This window comes from Aegilops tauschii, chromosome 3 (assembly GCF_002575655.3).
Source record: "Aegilops tauschii subsp. strangulata cultivar AL8/78 chromosome 3, Aet v6.0, whole genome shotgun sequence".
Classification (NCBI taxonomy): domain Eukaryota; kingdom Viridiplantae; phylum Streptophyta; class Magnoliopsida; order Poales; family Poaceae; genus Aegilops; species Aegilops tauschii.
In genome coordinates, this window is record NC_053037.3 from 596084251 (window position 1) to 596101864 (window position 17614).

At 46.7% G+C, this 17614-nt stretch overlaps 2 protein-coding genes across 2 annotated transcripts; both read right to left on the bottom strand.

Moving 5' to 3' along the window:
* Positions 1-7949: 7949 nt before the first annotated feature.
* LOC109746997 (uncharacterized) lies at positions 7950-8884 on the bottom strand. Its single transcript, XM_040385864.3, has one exon. The coding sequence runs from the start codon at positions 8791-8793 to the stop codon at positions 8092-8094; it is 702 nt and encodes a 233-aa protein (XP_040241798.1). The 5' UTR covers positions 8794-8884; the 3' UTR covers positions 7950-8091.
* A 6535-nt stretch (positions 8885-15419) lies between these two features.
* On the bottom strand, positions 15420-17131 carry LOC109746987 (uncharacterized). The gene has a single exon (XM_020306076.4). It carries the CDS (start codon positions 16342-16344, stop codon positions 15565-15567), a length of 780 nt encoding a protein of 259 aa, XP_020161665.2. The 5' UTR covers positions 16345-17131; the 3' UTR covers positions 15420-15564.
* Positions 17132-17614: the final 483 nt, after the last annotated feature.

Here is a 17614-nt window from a genome sequence, read left to right on the forward strand (position 1 = left end):
CCGTGCATGCATGCTCGTGGATTGTGTGTGCCCATTCTTACGGATGATGATTGGTTGGTGCGCGCGTGTGTGTGGCCATGGTCCTTGTTTGTGTCGGAGCATGTGCGGTGGTGTTCGTTCATCCGCACTGTCGTGCACGGTCATTGACCCCAGTGACGTGTCAACTTCTTCAGCCACAACAACGAACATGACGGTGTGTATTGGTACACTCATATCTTTTCGTGTTAATGTGTCAAACTTACTGTCCTTTGTCCTCAGAGAATAGTTGGGTAACCTATACTTTATGACATGGAAATATCTAGGACTAGTAGCAAAAGTTGCCTATGATTTTATAATCCATTTTGGAAATTGACTATGGAGACTATAAATCTTTACGTTGCAAATGCTAAATAGATATATATGTTAATATATTATTGTGACAAGAGCTATTACTAAAAAGTGAATGTCACAATTGTTATATCATAATATCATTGTGGTGTGAGTTTAAAAAGAAGAATGTTCTCATTGTTATCTCAATTGTTATGTCAAAATGTCATCGTGGTTTGAGTTTAAAAAAGAATAATGTTTCCATAGGTATGTCAATTTGTCATTGTGGTCTGAGTTGTAAAAGAAAAAAATTCCACTGATTTATCAATTGCTATATAATAATGTCATTGTAGTGGTCGTTAAAACAAAGAATGTTTCTATTGGTTTGTCAATTGCTACGTCATAATGTCATTTGCTCTTTTTTGCTTACGTGGAGACATTATTCACCTCGTTCCTATTGTGACATTTCTATGCACTATACAAATCACTTTTCTTTTAGAAGATTGCTTCATACAGTGCGACAGGAATTTCACGATATTGACGTTTCCTGATTTTTGCCACACTATACAAAAATATTAAGTTGATCTTCACATCAAATAGTTGTTTGGCATTGAAATGTGACATGCTTTAATTCGTTCACTGGTCTAGTAAAATAAAATGGTAGACCCTGAGCTCAAACAACAATCAAAGCTCAAACAAGGATAAAAAGAGACCAATTGCAACAATGGACGAAGACAAACACAAGCTATTGAAGGAGCACAAGCCACTAAAGCGGCACAAGGTACTAGTTCAAACTTCTGTATGTGAGGCTACCTAATTTCAATGTATGTGTATCGCATGAAATGCGACGTAAAACATTTTGTATATGTGCATATGAAATGGAGTATTGAAAATATTTGTATGTGATGTTGTGTTGTGTTTTGTATTGTTGTGAAAATGGGGCTACACTGCTAGAAGTAGTCCTACAGCATGTAGCCAGATTGCTAGTGTAGCCCACAGCATGTAGCCAGATTTATGCATCACTAACCGACCAATAAACAAGGGAAAATCAGTGGTAAGTCTCTAGTTCACACTATCTGATATGTAGCACTAATCGGCCAGCTCATCGGTGAAGACTCATCCAACAGACGGGTCGACTGGCCCGCACTGACCCGGAGTCATAGATGGGCCACTCACGCGCTAGTGTGACACACTTTTGGCTGCTCGGTGATATTTACGTGTGTAGTAGTGACTTATGCTTTGATGAAGAAAGAAAGACTACACACAGAGGCTAAAGATGTTGAAATTAATGTTATCGTGGGTATTGAAGATGTTAAAACTTTAGGTACTTTTGAAACCCATTTGCGGGATGGATTTTTTTTTAATATTAGTTACGAGGATAAGTACAGTTGGCTTGGGGAAGTCGTAACTTTAGGTAGAAATGATCCCACAAGTTTAGAGAGTGTTCAAGCTGATCATAATGTTGTCAAAAGTGGGTCTGAAAAGGTCAAAACTTTAGGTAGTCTGTATCCCACAGTTTTGGATGGTAAGACTTTTAATTATGATGATTTTAGTCTTACTGAAGTCGTGAAGCTTTTCCCTAAAATAATCAATTCACCAAATGTCATTGAGGAAAACAAAGCCTTCACAAAACATGTCGTTGAAGTTGTCCTGAGAGCTGGAGAAAAAACTTGATCAAGAAGTATCTATCCCAAGAAAATTAGAGGATGGATGGGAACCAACTATAAAGATCACAATTAATAAATTTGAATGTAATGCTTTATGTGATCTAAGTGCTAGTGTTTTTATCATGCCTACAGTTTTATATGATGTACTTGGTTTGAAGCCTATGTCTGAGTGTTCTTTGAGTTTACATTTAGCAGATTCAATTATCAAGAAATCTTTTGAGATAATAGATGATGTACATATTATAGAAAATAGGAATTATGTCCCCGTTGATTTCATAATTGTGAATATAGAATGTAATCCTTCATGTCCCAGTATATTAGATAGACCGTTCTTGATAATGGTTTAGGCTGTTATTGACATGGAAGAAGGGAAGAATATATAATTTTCTACTCTCTATGAGAAAACGAATGAACACTTTCCAATGAAAAATTAAATGACCTTATAAATCTATCATGAGAGCAACATATTCCTTGCGAACTATTGATGAGAAAATTGCCCTAAAAACACTCTACCCGACTAAAATGCATGAAAAAAGTGCTTAAGGGAGACAATCCACAATTTATCTTTGTATATTTTGAGTGTCAATATTTTTTACTTTCTATAACGACATTTCTTTACGTTTTTTCTTAATAAAGTGCCTATTACCTTTAGCATGTTAAGTTTTAAGTTTATGTGCTGCCGTGCTAAAACAAAAAATTGCTGCTACCTAAAAATGTGCCCAGGATTAATGCATTACACACATATATAAGATCTTTGTTGGCATGCTAATTTTTTTAATAATTTTTGGAGTTACATAAGAATTAAATACATTTAGTCCTTTATAGACCGTTCTATTTTGACAGATTGATGTTATAAGTTTTTTTTTCTGCGAATAGATTGATGTTATAGTTGCCCTCTAACTTCTTATGTTTGCTTTTTATTGTTACTATTGAGGGGAGTAGGAGTTTTTAAATTGTGTTAGCATACAATATGTTTGTACTAATGAATTACAACTTTACATTTGGATACGACAAGTCTTGCCATGAATTAAATGTTATCTATATTAACCCATCTCACAAGTTCCGTGTAAGTTTTAATCCATCTCGCAAGTTTCGTGTAAGTATTGTGTGGATGAAGTTATTAAGACCTATGAGAGACAATTATATGAGGACAATAAGGAGACACAAACACTCAAGCTTGGGGATGCCTAATGCACCCTTAAAAAATATTCAAAGAAGTCTCAGACGTCTAAGCTTGCGTATGGCCAAGGTCCCCTTTCTTCATCAATGACTATCCTGCTTTTATGTGTCTCCGGCAAGGTTAAGATAAGTAGTAGAGGGGTTCTCTTCAGCGCTCTCAATTGACAACTCATTTGCTTAGTCAGATGGGTTAGTAGTTTTGGGGATGATCTACCTACACCCCAATGGTGTGCTCATCTTTGCGGCATATGGGTATATGTTTAAATGCAATGATGCTCTTGAATCGGTGATCAACACACTAATGGAGGGTCATTCTCTCACAATCTTGATGGTGATTCAATTTGATTGTGCAGTTGCTTTGGATGCCTTGGTAGGAACAACACTTGATCACTCACCCTTTGGACATTTGTTGATCGAGATTAGATGTCTACTAGAAGCTCATAAGTTTATCCTCCAAAATGCGTCATCAAAATAGGGTCCACATTGTGTTAATGTTTTTGGTAGAATTGGTGCTAGCACCACCTGCTAATTGTGCCAAGTTCTATAGTGTAATTCAAAACCAGTATTAGCTTATTGTAACCCTAATATTGAGGATTTTGATATGTGGAGGGTTAGGATTTTCCAGAGGAATTCATCCAATTCCCGGGCATAATGTGATGACCATTACTTGTGGCTAGTGTGATGAGGCGAGATGTACGTCCCAATGAGAAGAGATAGGGGTTGTCGAAATGCGAGGGATTAGCATGGTGGAAGCTGGCTATAGAAAATCCAGCAACATGAGTCATAGAAGACGAAAGCATGAGGGAGCATGGGTGATAGATGACGGAGAAGCTCGTGGTAGGCTAGAAGTGGAGAGAGTATAGGGACAAATCGCAAGGAGTAACTCCATACAATAGAAAAATGTCTTAAGGTTGAAGATAGATGATAGGCGCTGGATCAAGATCCGTCGGTTCTAATGCTTAGTGGTATTGAAAGTTTCAACACCCTTAAGGAAACTAACATATAACTGGAGAAAGCCGCGTTAAAGAAAAAAACTAATTGTATCCCATCTCTATTTGTGTAGTTACTCACGCACACGACACAAGAAAAATACTTCTTTACAATTTGTTTTTCTAGTTTTTTTTTAAGAAATGGAGTTTCCTATTTATTCCTTGTATTTAGGTTACTATCATTATTTCTTTGCGTGCACTAAACAATTTAGAAACTAACATGTAAATAATTAAAATAATTTTTCATTTGCAGTATATTCAAATAATATGTAATCCTTCATAATATTGCACTAAAGTTGCTGGGTTAGTATTTGAATTATTAGTTTTATTTTTCTTAAAAAATATATATTGAATCTAAAAGAGGCCCTTAGTTTTCCCGTCCCCACATGTCAGCCTCCCGTCCTCTTCCCTCTGACCGTAGCACCCGTACTTCTCAGTGCCGCCGCCACCGCCGGCGACCTCCCGATGCGGCGACGCCCCCCTCTCCCTCTCCGCCTGATGCTTGCGGAGGCAACGCAGATTTCATCGCCTTCGCCGGAGGCGGCGGCGCTCGCGCTGCCATTCCCTGCCGCGGACGCGCTTCTACCTCAACCCCGACGAGCACTGCGAGCGTCTCCAGTCAGGGCACTTCCTTTCGTCTCTCCGAGGTAGGATCACCGCTCCGTCGCTGGTTGGTTTCGAGCCGGCATTGTCAGAGTGTGCGTGCTTGGGATTGGATCGATCTGCTGCCACTCGGTGATTTTGTTTTGAAAGGGGGCTGCGAATCTCATTTTCTCTGACGATGCAAGCCAACCCAATCCTGATCCCTGACAAAGTATGCATCTGTCTGCCCAAATGCAGGCTTCATATTGTGGCTCGTGACATTACCATGTATCTGAAACACCTGGTATTTCAATTATTTGGATTGTGATACTGGGATCTCATTAAGTCAAAGAAGACATGAGCACCCTGCAGCTCTCTGGTCAGCTGAAGCAGACTACTTGCTTGGGTATCTTCTCGAGCAGTTTCTGTGCCTTGTTGGTCAGACTGATGAGACTGATGGAAGGCTGGAAGTCAGCGTGAACAGCTTGCATTCAGGGATTCAGAGAAGTGACCGGAAGTCCGGAATTGAAGCTCAAGTTCTTTCCTCCCAGATAGAAATGGAATGAAGACAATAGATTCAGACAAGGGACTCTTTGCTGCAATGGTGTCGAACCAGCATGGTGTGCCTCTATATGTAACGAATGAGGCAGAGGCCATGTATAGGTTCATCCTAGAGACATCAAGATTCTCGTCGGTTATGGAGAGTTGTGTTGCTGGCACGGGACAGAAGCCACCCATCTCCCCGACAAGCTGATGCTTTTTTTATGGTTGATCAATATAAGGGGCATCTGTAACTCTAGTCTCCAGCTGAGGCTTCTGATCGGGCTGTCATGTCTGGATTATTGGCAGCAAACTCGTGCACGAGCGTGTAGTTTGATTTCAGATCAAGATCAAGAGATCGGCGGGTGCGGGGAAACGGCGAGAAATGAAGAGCTGGCTGCTGATTGCTTGCTGGTGGAAGGAACAGTTGACTTAGCCTTGAAGGTTCTGGGGCCATGCTTATCTGGTGAGCATCGCTGGCATGTTTCTAGTTTCTACACCGCATTAGCATGTGCCTGTTTGCAATCTCAGGACAATCCATATGATTTACAATTTCTTACTAGCACGCTAGGTGCTCCTAACGAGGGCAATCACACTGTCATGTTCCAGTTATTGGCAGCAAGAAAATACATGGCTGCTTACTCTATTGCTTGGTCTCTCCATATATATGAATGCTTTAGCACCACTTTGTACTGAGAAATGTAATCTGATTCGAATTAGTGTGTCTGAACAATGTTCTTAATCACACACTGAACATGGGCCTGAAATGTTTTTACGCTTTCTTTGCTAATTGGGTGTAGGACTGAATATTGACTTGATAACGGCATTGTCTCCTCTTTTCAGAACCAAGTGCAGTTCCTGGTGGTGGATGCCAGTCTTCAACTCTGAGAAACTTTCTTCATTGCATTGCAGAGGACAAGGAGCAGGGGAGGTGGCCCGAGTTCTCCCCCCACTTGCTTTGCCTGCTGAATGTGGCAGAGGCTAACTTGGCCTCCAGGCAAGCACACATGATCTATTATGAATGGTCCAGCAGTTCTCTGTTTCGCATACCATGACATACTGTTTCAATGGTCAGGGATGGCGAAGAGTAGAGACCTAGTCCATTGGAGTGAGGGCTGGAAGGCACGCTGGCTGACCTTCCATGCTTGGGGCAGAACCTGGAGTGCTATTTTTTCAGATGGAAAGGAAGAGAGGAGGAACTTTGCTCTAATGGTGTCTACCCCAGCATGCACATTTTGGTACCCTCATAAATAGTGCAGAAGTAGAAGAGCCTACAGACATCTTGTCAGTTGAGGTCCTGAGAGTTTGTCCCCCATCCTCAAGGCAAGTAATATGCCGCTCTGCTGCCATCTTATCATTTCATACATGTATGAATGAGTATATGGGCCTGTCATGTCTAAATTATCAGAGGCAAAATCACACACGAGGACCAGCTTTTGTGTTATTTCTAGATAGCTTGATCATGTACATGATGACTTGTTGCTGGTATTGTACAGCCTTGTCTTAGTTGTCAGTGGCAAACTCATCTGCATGAGGGGGTGGTTGGTGCTTGCTGGTGCGTTGTGCTATCTTGTTCCGCTAACAGCCTTTTGTCCATTGGCGTTCCAATCTTACAACCAAGCTCATGCCAGTCATCTCCTTGCTGTCATCAGAGGTCTGTATCTTCTCTCTTGGGATCCTTCCCCAAGATCCATTGAGTACTGCTAGGTGTTCAAGTGCACAAACTTTTGTGGCTCAAAATGCTTACATTTTCTGCAAATTGATATTAACCATATATCGTCGCCATTGAGTGACAAGGTTATTTTAAGACCTGGAACCATGTTTCTTGGACAAATAATATTTTGATAAATTTCAGCACGAAGTCTTACAGCATGAGATCTTTTTTAGTGAATATAGTGGTAATGGATTTTACTGGCATTTGTACACAATGTAAGAGGGGGGGGGGGGGGGGGGGGGGGGGAGAACAAATAATTACCTAAGTCTATGTACCATGCTTTGATGAGGCAAAATATTTCCCTTTTACAGGAGATATGTTATTGGTGTTAATGTGTTAAAATTAAATTAAGATATGTTATTGTTATCTCAAAAATTTATGATGCTCAATCCAATATTTATCTCCCATTAAATACCAAATAAAATTATGCTGAAGATACCAGGATACTAATATTTTTTCATCTGTAGATATAGATTATTATTGTTATTAAGAATATTTTCTGTTTCATTTTTCCACTTGATCTATCCATCATATTTTGCTATATGATTATATCAGCAATGCGAACTTATCATATGAATAACAATCTAGATATATATACCAAAATATTAACTGAGCAAGTGAGCATACGATGGCCCAAATTTACAACTATGAAGGGAATCTGCTACTCCATCTCATTTATGTGTTTATTACAACCATCAACCGTGTGGCTTCCACCTGGCGTGTCCCATGCATGCTAGGTGAGATCCACAAAATAAGGCTAATCATGAATCTTATGGTAGGTGTGGCGCAACCGATAACCTGCATGTTGGTCTAACATCATTGTTGTTGCGATTTACCACAAAAATATAGCCTGTAACAAAAACCTGATTAACAGAACCTAGTAAATACATGATGGATTGAAATCATACACATTAGCTTTTCTCATGCATATTCATCACAGAGCTCCACAGAGATGTTATCGATATCACAAAACTTGAGATGGATCAAAACTTTGCTCTTCGTTTCTATAATTTCTGTACATTTGTACTATATACATATGGGAAATCTGCCTCAAGATCAGCTCATCCTCAAAAAGGCGGATGCCAATCGCAGGGAGTAGAGTGATGTGGAGTATCTATGAGCTAAGAATATTTAAAAGAGAAACTCTGTTCTGGACTAATTTCCTGAACAGAGTTCCTGCTCCATTCTGAAGATCTCCGAGGGTACACTTTAACTCCAGCAATTGCTCTTCCTCGCAGACAAGTGCCTTCTTCATGTAAAATGCCTTGTAGACAAGAGACTGCTTTGGCATTTCAATTTGCTTCGACAAGAGATGGAGTGTGGACTCCAACAGAGAGCTGCAGATCTCTCTTGCCTTGGTCAATAGCATCGCCATCTTGTCGGATGCAGGCTTCTTGGCAATCTTCTTGAAATGTTTCCTGGCCTTCTTGGCCAAGCGAGTAAAGGACTGGATCTTGGCTTGAACAGCTGTATCATCTCCTTTCCTTAGAGCCACCTGCAGCTCTTGGATGATGGCCATCATCTCGGCGAAGGTCTCTTGCATGTAGTTGCAGAGATCTAACAGCTCAATGGAGCACTCCATCTCTCCATCCAACATCTTCCTCTGTTGGGAGGAGCAAACTTGGTGGCTTGGTAGGCGAATGATCTCGTCAAGACCATCATAGATGTTTGCAAGAGTCCTTAGACCATCGCACATCATGCTGATGGAGTTGGAGGAAGAGATGCTTGCTTCTAGGCTGTGGAGCTCTTGCTCAACTTCGGTCTCACTGACGTGAGGCCTAGATGGCAAACTTATCGATCTTTGGTGGAAAGCCATATCTGAGCTTGAAGCTTTTCTCCGTATATATTGTGGTTGATGATAGCTGAAGAATAGAACACTTCTTGGTTTGATGTGTCTACTGCTCTGCTAAGGCCTATTTATACAGAAAACTTAAGTAGTTGCATTTGATTGGTAGACATGAAGAATCATGCCATCACATCTCTCAGATGCTGTCTACTTACTATGCCTTGAGCTCTGGCGGAAGCATAGAGATCACAACCCTAAAGTCGTCTCATGTTCAGTATATAATTTTGTCTGTCTGCTGTCCTTGAGATGAGCCATCACATTATCATGTTCCAACAATTGGCAGCAAGAACCAGCATTAGCATAATTGCGCGCTCAACCCATTATTTAATGGGTTGCTAACCTGGCATTTGGCTGTGACATATCTGTATATAATAAGGTGTTTTCCTTGGTGGGCACTCTTGCAAATCACAGGTTAATGATGGATAAGTCTGTGTACTAGGGTCCTCGTGGGGCTGCAGCACATGGTCCTTTGTGGCAGTTAGGATAGAGTTCCTGACCATCAAGACTGGCATCTTAGACTAGCATCTTGGACTGGCATCTTAGCAGCATCTCAGCATATGCTTGGCTGGCTAGCAGCCTATAAGTATGTAACCCCAACCCCTCAGGTTGGCATGGCATTGTGTGAGAAATAAACCAACGAAAATTGTCCCAACTCTCCTAGTGTCATCCACAACTATCAATGCTCAGGTTCAAAGGTCTAACAAGTTGTATCAGAGCCTCGTTATCTTGTACCCTGAGCATTTCCTGTGAGCAGCCTAAGTCGGTAGCAGCAGCTGCTCCGTCTGCCTCTGGTCACCTTCCTCCCTCTGGACTGTCGAGCAGCAGTTCGTCTTCAACAGCCTCCTCTTCACGCAACAGCCCCCCTGCAGTGAGCCATGTCTGCAGGTCGCTCTCAGCACACGGCTACCTCGAGCATACAGCGTCGGCAGGAGGCCGAGCGCGCCGTGGCAGAGGAGCGTGAGCGAGCAGCTGTAGCAGCAGCAGCTGCGGCAGCAAGGGTGTCGAGGCTGCCTGCAGCGGAGCTGGCAGCAGCCAGAGCGGAGGTAGAAGCAGCCAGGGCGGAGGTAGAAGCAGCAGCAGCAGCAGACGCAGCACGTGAGGCTACGGCGGATGCCAAGGTACTCCGCGGCGGCTCCGGCAGCTCCAACAGCTCCGCGCCTGCGGACGACGGCGCTGACGCAGACCGCACCAAAGTGGCGCAAGAGCGGACGACGCAGTGGGCAGCCGAGCACGCCCGCACTCCAGGTGGAGGTGCGCACCGCGAGGGCGGCTGCATCGACCAGGACCGCGGCCTCTACGAGGTCCGGACTGTGGTCAGGGATGTTGGTCCCAGTGCTGGGTGGCCTACCCTCACTAAAACCAACTACATCGAGTGGGCCAGGATCATGAAGGTCAGGCTCCAGGTGCGGCGCATGTGGGAGGCAATCCAGGACAGCAACGTCGACCACCAAGAGGACCGACGGGCGCTGGACGCCCTCATCGCTGCAGTCCCGCCCGAGATGCAGTTCTTGCTTTCCAGCAAGCGGACTGCCAAGGAAGCTTGGGACGCCATAGCCGCGGCACGCATCGGCAGCGACCGTGCTCGCAAGTCCACTCTGCAGGCACTTCGTAAGGAGTGGGAGAGCCTGGCTTTCAAGCCAGGTGAGGACGTTGATGACTTTGCTCTCCGTCTCAACACTCTGCTGCAGAAGTTGGTGAAGTTTGGTGATGCCACCTACACCGAGGAAAGAGCTGTCGAGAAGCTTTTTCGGTGCATCCCCGAGAAGTACAAGCAGATGGCTCGATCGATCGAGTCTTTGTTGGACCTCTCCACGATGACAATCGAGGAGGCGATAGGTCGCCTCAAGGTCGTGGACACCGACGAGCCACAGCCTTCCTCAGGGCCCATCACCACCGGCGGGATGCTGCTCCTAACTCGGGAGCCGTGGGATGCCAGCCTTGGCGACAGGAAGAAGGGGGAGCCTTCTTCCACGACGGGCGGCCGCAAGCGTGGCAAGCAGCGTAAGGCGCGAAGAGGCCCCCCGGGCAGGGCACAAGGACGTGCCGAAGGTGACGCCCGCGGAGGCGCCAAGGACGGCGCCGCTGGCAAGCCCAAGCCGGCACAAGACAACAGTTGCCACAACTGTGGCCGGTTTGGCCATTGGGCCAATGAGTGTCGGCAACCACGACAAGGCCAGGCTCACGTCGCATAGGCGAAGGAGGAAGAGACGGCTTTGTTCATGGCGCATGCAAGCATTGAGCTATCCTCAGCGACACCAGTCGCAAAAGCTCTCATCCACCTCGACGAGCCAAAAGCGCACGCTCTTCTCGGCGATGGCTCTGGGAAGTACAAGACTACGGGGTGGTGCCTCGACACCGGCGCCACCCACCACATAACCGGTCGAAGGGAATTCTTCGCCGAGCTCGACTCCGATGCGCGAGGCTCCGTCAAGTTTGGGGATGCCTCCGCTGTGGAAATTAAGGGCGTCGGCTCCGTCATCTTCACCACAAGACGGGAGAGCACCGGCTGCTCACCGGTGTCTACTACATCCCCGCGCTAAGGAACTCCATCATCAGCTTGGGACAACTGGATGAGAACGGCTCACGCGTGCTGATTGAGCATGGGGTCCTACGCATCTGGGATCGCCAGGGTCGCCTTCTCGCCAAGGTACCCAGAGGTGGAAATCGACTTTACGTCCTTGATGTGCAGGTGGCACAGCCGGTCTGTCTCGCTGTCCGTCGGGACGACGAGGCATGGCAATGGCATGAGCGCTTTGGGCACCTTCATTTTGAGGCCCTGAAGCGTCTAAGTGCCAAGGAGATGGTACGAGGACTGCCATGCCTCGACCATGTGGAGCAATTCCGCGACATCTGCGTACTGACGAAGCAGAGACGACTCCCCTTTCCTCAACAGGCGAGTTTTCGGGCCAAGGAGAAGCTGGAGCTCGTGCATGGAGACTTGTGCGGCCCGGTGACGCCAGCCACACCAGGAGGTCGACGCTACCTCCTGCTGCTCGTCGACGATCTCTCTCGCTACATGTGGGCGATGATTCTCGGCAGCAAGGGAGAAGCGGCGGACGCCATCAGGCGCGCGCAGGTTGGTGTGGAGGCGGAGAGCGGCCGCAAACTGCGCGCGTTGCGCACTGACAACGGCGGCGAATTCACGGCGGCTGAATTCGCGTCGTACCGCGCCGATGTGGGCATCCAGCGCCACTACTCCGCGCCGTACAGCCCGCAGCAAAATGGAGTCGTCGAGCGGCGCAAGCAGACGGTTGTGGGGATGGCTCGGGCTCTCCTCAAGCAGAGAGGGATGCCGGCTGTTTTCTGGGGAGAGGCGGTGCTGACGGCCGTCTACATCCTCAGCCGATCGCCTACTAAGGCACTCGACGGCAGGACACCGTACGAGGCCTGGCATGGGCGGAAGCCGGTGGTCTCCCATTTGCGGGTCTTTGGCTGTCTTGCGTTCGCTAAGGAGCTCGGCCACATCGGCAAGCTCGACGACAGGAGCACTCCGGGAGTCTTCATCGGCTACGCGGAGGGCTCAAAGGCCTACCGCATCTTCGACCCAAAGACACAGCGTGTGCGCATGGCGCGAGACGTCGTGTTCAACGAAGGGCGAGGGTGGCAATGGGACAAGGCGGTGGACGACGGCTCGACGCCGACGTATGACGACTTCATTGTCGAGTACGCCCACTTCAAGGAAGCCGGGGGAGCAAGCAGCTCCTCTTCGCCGGGCACGTCTACCCCGGCCCCCAAAACTACACCGACTCCGGTGTCGGCTACGCCGACGGCACCACAACTGGCGACGCGGCATACTCCAGCCCCGGCAGTCACCACTCTGAGTTCGTCTTCATCAGCACCAGCTCACGCAGAGCACAACCCGATGAAGTTCGCTTCCCCGCTCACTCACGACGAGGAGCGGGTCGACGCGTTTTATGGAGGCGAACAGCTGTGGTATCGCACGATGGATGATCTACTCGGCGACCAGCCGGTGCCGGGACTGATGCCACGTGACCTGGAGGCGCAGCTACAACTCGCGTGTGAGGACGGCGAACCACGGTCCTTTGTAGAGGCCGAGGGAGATGCGGCATGGCGCGCCGCGATGCAGTTGGAGATGGATGCGGTCGAGCAAAACCGCACCTGGGAGCTCGCTGACCTCCCTCGTGGTCACCACGCAATCACCCTTAAGTGGGTGTTCAAGCTGAAGAGGGATGGAGCCGGCGCCATCATCAAGCACAAGGCTCGCCTGGTGGCCCGAGGCTTCTTGCAGCAGGAAGGAGTCGACTTCGACGACGCCTTCGCTCCCGTGGCACAGATGGAGTCCGTGTGACTTCTCCTTGCGCTGGCTGCCCAAGAGGGCTGGTGTGTCCATCACATGGATGTCAAGTCGGCATTCCTCAACGGTGACTTGAAGGAGGAAGTCTACGTGCATCAGCCACCGGGTTTTGCGATTCTCGGCCAGGAGGGCAAGGTACTCCGCCTGCGCAAGGCCCTCTATGGCCTACGACAGGCACCTAGGGCGTGGAACGCCAAGCTGGACTCCACGCTAAAGAAGATGGGCTTCGAGCAAAGCCCGCATGAGGCTGCCGTCTACCGACGGGGCAGTGGAGGAAATGCCTTGCTGGTGGGCGTCTATGTTGACGACTTGGTGATCACCGGCACCAAAGATGCAGAAGTGGCGACGTTCAAGGAAGACATGAAGGCTACCTTCCACATGGGTGATCTGGGGCTCCTCTCCTTCTATCTAGGGATTGAGGTGCACCAGGACCACTCCGGGATCGCGCTTCGACAGTCCGCCTATGCCAAGCGCATCGTTGAGCTAGCTTGGCTCACCGACTGCCATCCAGCTCTCACTCCAATGGAGGAGAGGCTGAAACTGAGCCACGACAGCACGACGAAGGAAGTGGATGCTACGCAGTACCGACGCCTTGTGGGGAGCCTTCGCTACCTCACCCACCCACGGCCGGACTTGGCATTCTCCGTCGGCTATGTCAGTCGGTTCATGGAGCGACCGACGTCGAAACACCAGCAGGCAGTGAAGAGGATCGTCCGCTACATAGCAGGGACCCTCGACCACGGCCTCCACTACCCTAGGTGTCCGGGGGCGGCACACTTCGTCGGGTACAGCGACAGCGACCACGCCGGCGACATCGACACCAGCAAGAGCACGAGCGGGATCCTCTTCTTCCTCGGCAAGTGTCTCGTGAGCTGGCAATCAATCAAGCAGCAGGTGGTGGCCCTGTCCAGCTGTGAGGCTGAGTACATAGCGGCCTCCACCACCTGCACTCAGGCGCTCTGGCTCGCTCGACTGCTTGGTGATCTTCTCGCTCAAGACACCAGAACGGTGCAGCTCCTGGTGGAGAGCAAGTCCGCCCTGGCCCTGGCAAAGAACCCCGTGTTCCACGAACGGAGCAAGCACATCCGACTGAGGTATCACTTCATCCGCAGCTGTGTGGAAGAAGGGAGCATCGAGGCGAGCTACAGCAACACCACGGATCAGCTCGCAGACCTGCTCACCAAGCCTCTTGGGAGGGTCAAGTTCCTCGAACTTTGCTACAGGATTGGGATGATTCAACTCTCCCACAAGACGACGTACACGACTTAGGGGGAGAATGATGGATAAGTCTGTGTACTAGGGTCCTTGTGGGGCTGCAGCACATGGTCCTTTGTGGCAGTTAGGATAGAGTTCCTGACCATCAAGACTGTCATCTTAGACTAGCATCTTGGACTGGCATCTTAGCAGCATCTCAGCATATGCTTGGCTGGCTAGCAGCCTATAAGTATGTAACCCCAACCCCTCAGGTTGGCATGGCACTGTGTGAGAAATAAACCAACGAAAATTGTCCCAACTCTCCTAGTGTCATCCACAACTATCAATGCTCAGGTTCAAAGGTCTAACAGTTAAAGCCTCGACAGTCGGAGCTGGCATGTTGAGGCCATGGAAACAAGACCCACTGCACAAGCTCCACGTTAGCGGTTCAGAGTACTAACTCCATTTTTCAGTTTGAGGCTTTCAGTCACCCACTTTGTGAGTAACATGACCATTTCATATCTAACCATACAGAAACAAGCTTTTTTCAATATTTTGATACAATTTTATCACCTTTGAGTCGTAGTAACTTATTCTCCAATATCAATGTCTTTATTTCTGGTGAAGTTTGAAACAAGCATAATAAAGCGTTGATTGTTCTTTGTGTAATGAGAATTATTATATGGAAAGGAACAAAAACTTTGCATATTGTTAATCCCGTAGGAAAAACTGTGGTTCTAGAGTAAATGTTTTTTGTTATCCACCCCCCCCCCCCCCCCCCCCCCCGACCCCTTAAATGCTGCTTAGATGCTATTGATGTCGATGATGTTAAAATCTGAGTACATTAATTTGGACTTCGTTGTATGGAATAAGAACTATCTTCAATTGTAGTGCCAGACTGCACAGCCATGTGGACATGTGGTGGTGGTAGAGAATCTGGTTATTAAAATTGATTGATTCTGCTAACTGCAAGTTGAGACCTTGTGACTTTGATCTGGCATGCTTCATGCATAAGGAGCAAGATCCACTAACCAAGCATATCAGCATAAAGTATCACAAACACATCTTCAAGCTTGAAATGGCCAAATGGATCAAAACTTTGGTTTCTCTTTCTATAGTATCATGTACATTTGTACAGTATAGTGTATACATATGGGAAAATTGTATGAAGATCAGCTATTCCTTAAAAGGCGGATGCCAATCGGAGACCGTCAAGAGTGACTTGGTAGTATCTATGAGCTAAGGATGTTGAGTAGGGAAACTCTGCTCTGGACTAATTTTCTGAACAGATGTCCTGCTCCACTCTCGAGATCTCCGATACTGCACTCTAGCCCCAACAATTGATCCTCCTTGCAAACAGCTGCCTTCTTCTTGTGAAATGCCTTGGAAACAAGAGACTGTTTAGGCATTTCGATTTGCTTCGACAAGAGATGGAGTGTGGACTCCAGTAGAGACAAAGCGATCTCTCTAGCCTTGGCCAACAGCATGACCATGCTACAATCTGCAGGAGCCTTCTTCGCGGTCTTCTTGAAAAGATTCTTCGACTTCTTCACCAAGCGGGTGTAGGATTGGATCTTGACCTGAGTAGCTGCGTCATCACCTTTCCTTAGAGCCACTTGCAGCTCTTGGATGATGGCCTTCATCTCGACAAAGATCTCTTGCATGGCGCTGCAGAGATCTAGCAGCTCAAGAGAACCGTCCATTTCTCCATCCAACATGCTCCTCTGCTGGGAGGAGCAAACTTGGTTGCTTGGTAGGCAGATGATTTCTTCAAGACCATCGTAGATGTTTGCAAGAGTCCTGAGACCATCGCACATCATGCTGATGGAATTAGAGGAAGAGATGCTTGCTTCTAGGCTCTGAAGCTCTAGCTCGACTTCGGTCTCACTGACGTGAGGCCTAGAAGGCAAACTTGTCGATCTTTGGTGGAAAGCCATGTCTGAGCTTGAAGATTTGCTCTGTATTGTGGTCGAAGAGAGGAGGAAGAAAGAAGAGCTTCTAGTTTGATGCATCTACCATTCTGCTGACGCCTATTTATACAGAAGATATGTGTACAGCTGTGCTGCAGCATCTGATTAGTAGACATGAAGAATCATGCCATTACATCAGCCTAGAGATCTGGCAAAAGCATAGAGATCCCAACACAAAAGTCGTCTCATGTTCACTCTGTCATGTTCCACTAATTGGCAGCAAGGACTAATTAAGAATGGTATAGTTTGATGATGGATCTTCACATAGTTGCATGCTCAAGCTATCATTTTAGTGGAATCTTGTCAGTTTAAGCCCTGAGAGTTTGTCCCCCGTCTTCAAGGCAAGTTTATGCCGCTCTGCTGTCTTCTTATCGTTTCATACATTTATGAACGAGTATATGGGCCTGTCGAAAGTGTCTTAATTATCAGGGGCAAACTCACACACGAGGGTCAGTTTTTTGTGTTGGATGATCATGTGCGTGATGACTAGCCATCTTCATGCCTTGCCACTGGCATGCTGCAGCCGTGTCTTGGTTGTTAGTGCCAAGCTCATCTGCACGAGGGTGTCTTGGTTGGTGCTTGCTGGTCATTGACCTCATCGCATGTTCCAGATTGTGCAGGTTGTGCTATCTGGTTCTGCTAACAGCCTTACAAGGTCACTTACACTCTTCACAACATCGCTGGCAGGTTTTAGTTGCGTGCTTACAATTCGTCTAGTATTCATTCATAGATTATGGGTGTTCAAGTGCACAGACCTTTATGGCCCAAAAATGCTTAAATTTTCTGCAAATTGATATTAACCATATATATGTTGTTGCCATTGAGTGACAAGTTTATAGTTGAATGAACATGCATGCTTTTGAGATCTGGACCCATGTTCTTTGGACAAATATGTTGATAAATTTCCGCACAATTTCTTAGCTTCATGTGTTTTTTTAGTCCATACAGCTGTAATGGATTTTAGTGGCGTTCGTATACAATGTAAGAGGGGGAAGATAGAAACAACTTTTTTTTACCAAAGCTTATGTACCATGCTTCGCTGAGGCAAGATATTTCCCTTGTACAGGAGGAATTTTATTGGTGATAATTGTTAACATTAAGAGATGCTATCTCAGAAGTCTATGCTGCTCATACAGATATTTATCTCCCATTATAAAAACTCCCTCCGTCCCATAATATAAGAACGTTTTTGACATTAGTGTAGTGTAAAAAACGTTCTTATATTATGGGACGGAGGGAGTAACAAATAAAATTATTCTGAAAACACCATCATATTAATTATTTTCATTTGCTAATATGGACTGTTATTGCT

Bases quoted from the DNA above. Each gene is read 5' to 3' on its own strand.
- LOC109746997 (XM_040385864.3), bottom strand. From the start codon at position 8,793: ATGGCTTTCCACCAAAGATCGATAAGTTTGCCATCTAGGCCTCACGTC.
- LOC109746987 (XM_020306076.4), bottom strand. From the start codon at position 16,344: ATGCATCAAACTAGAAGCTCTTCTTTCTTCCTCCTCTCTTCGACCACA.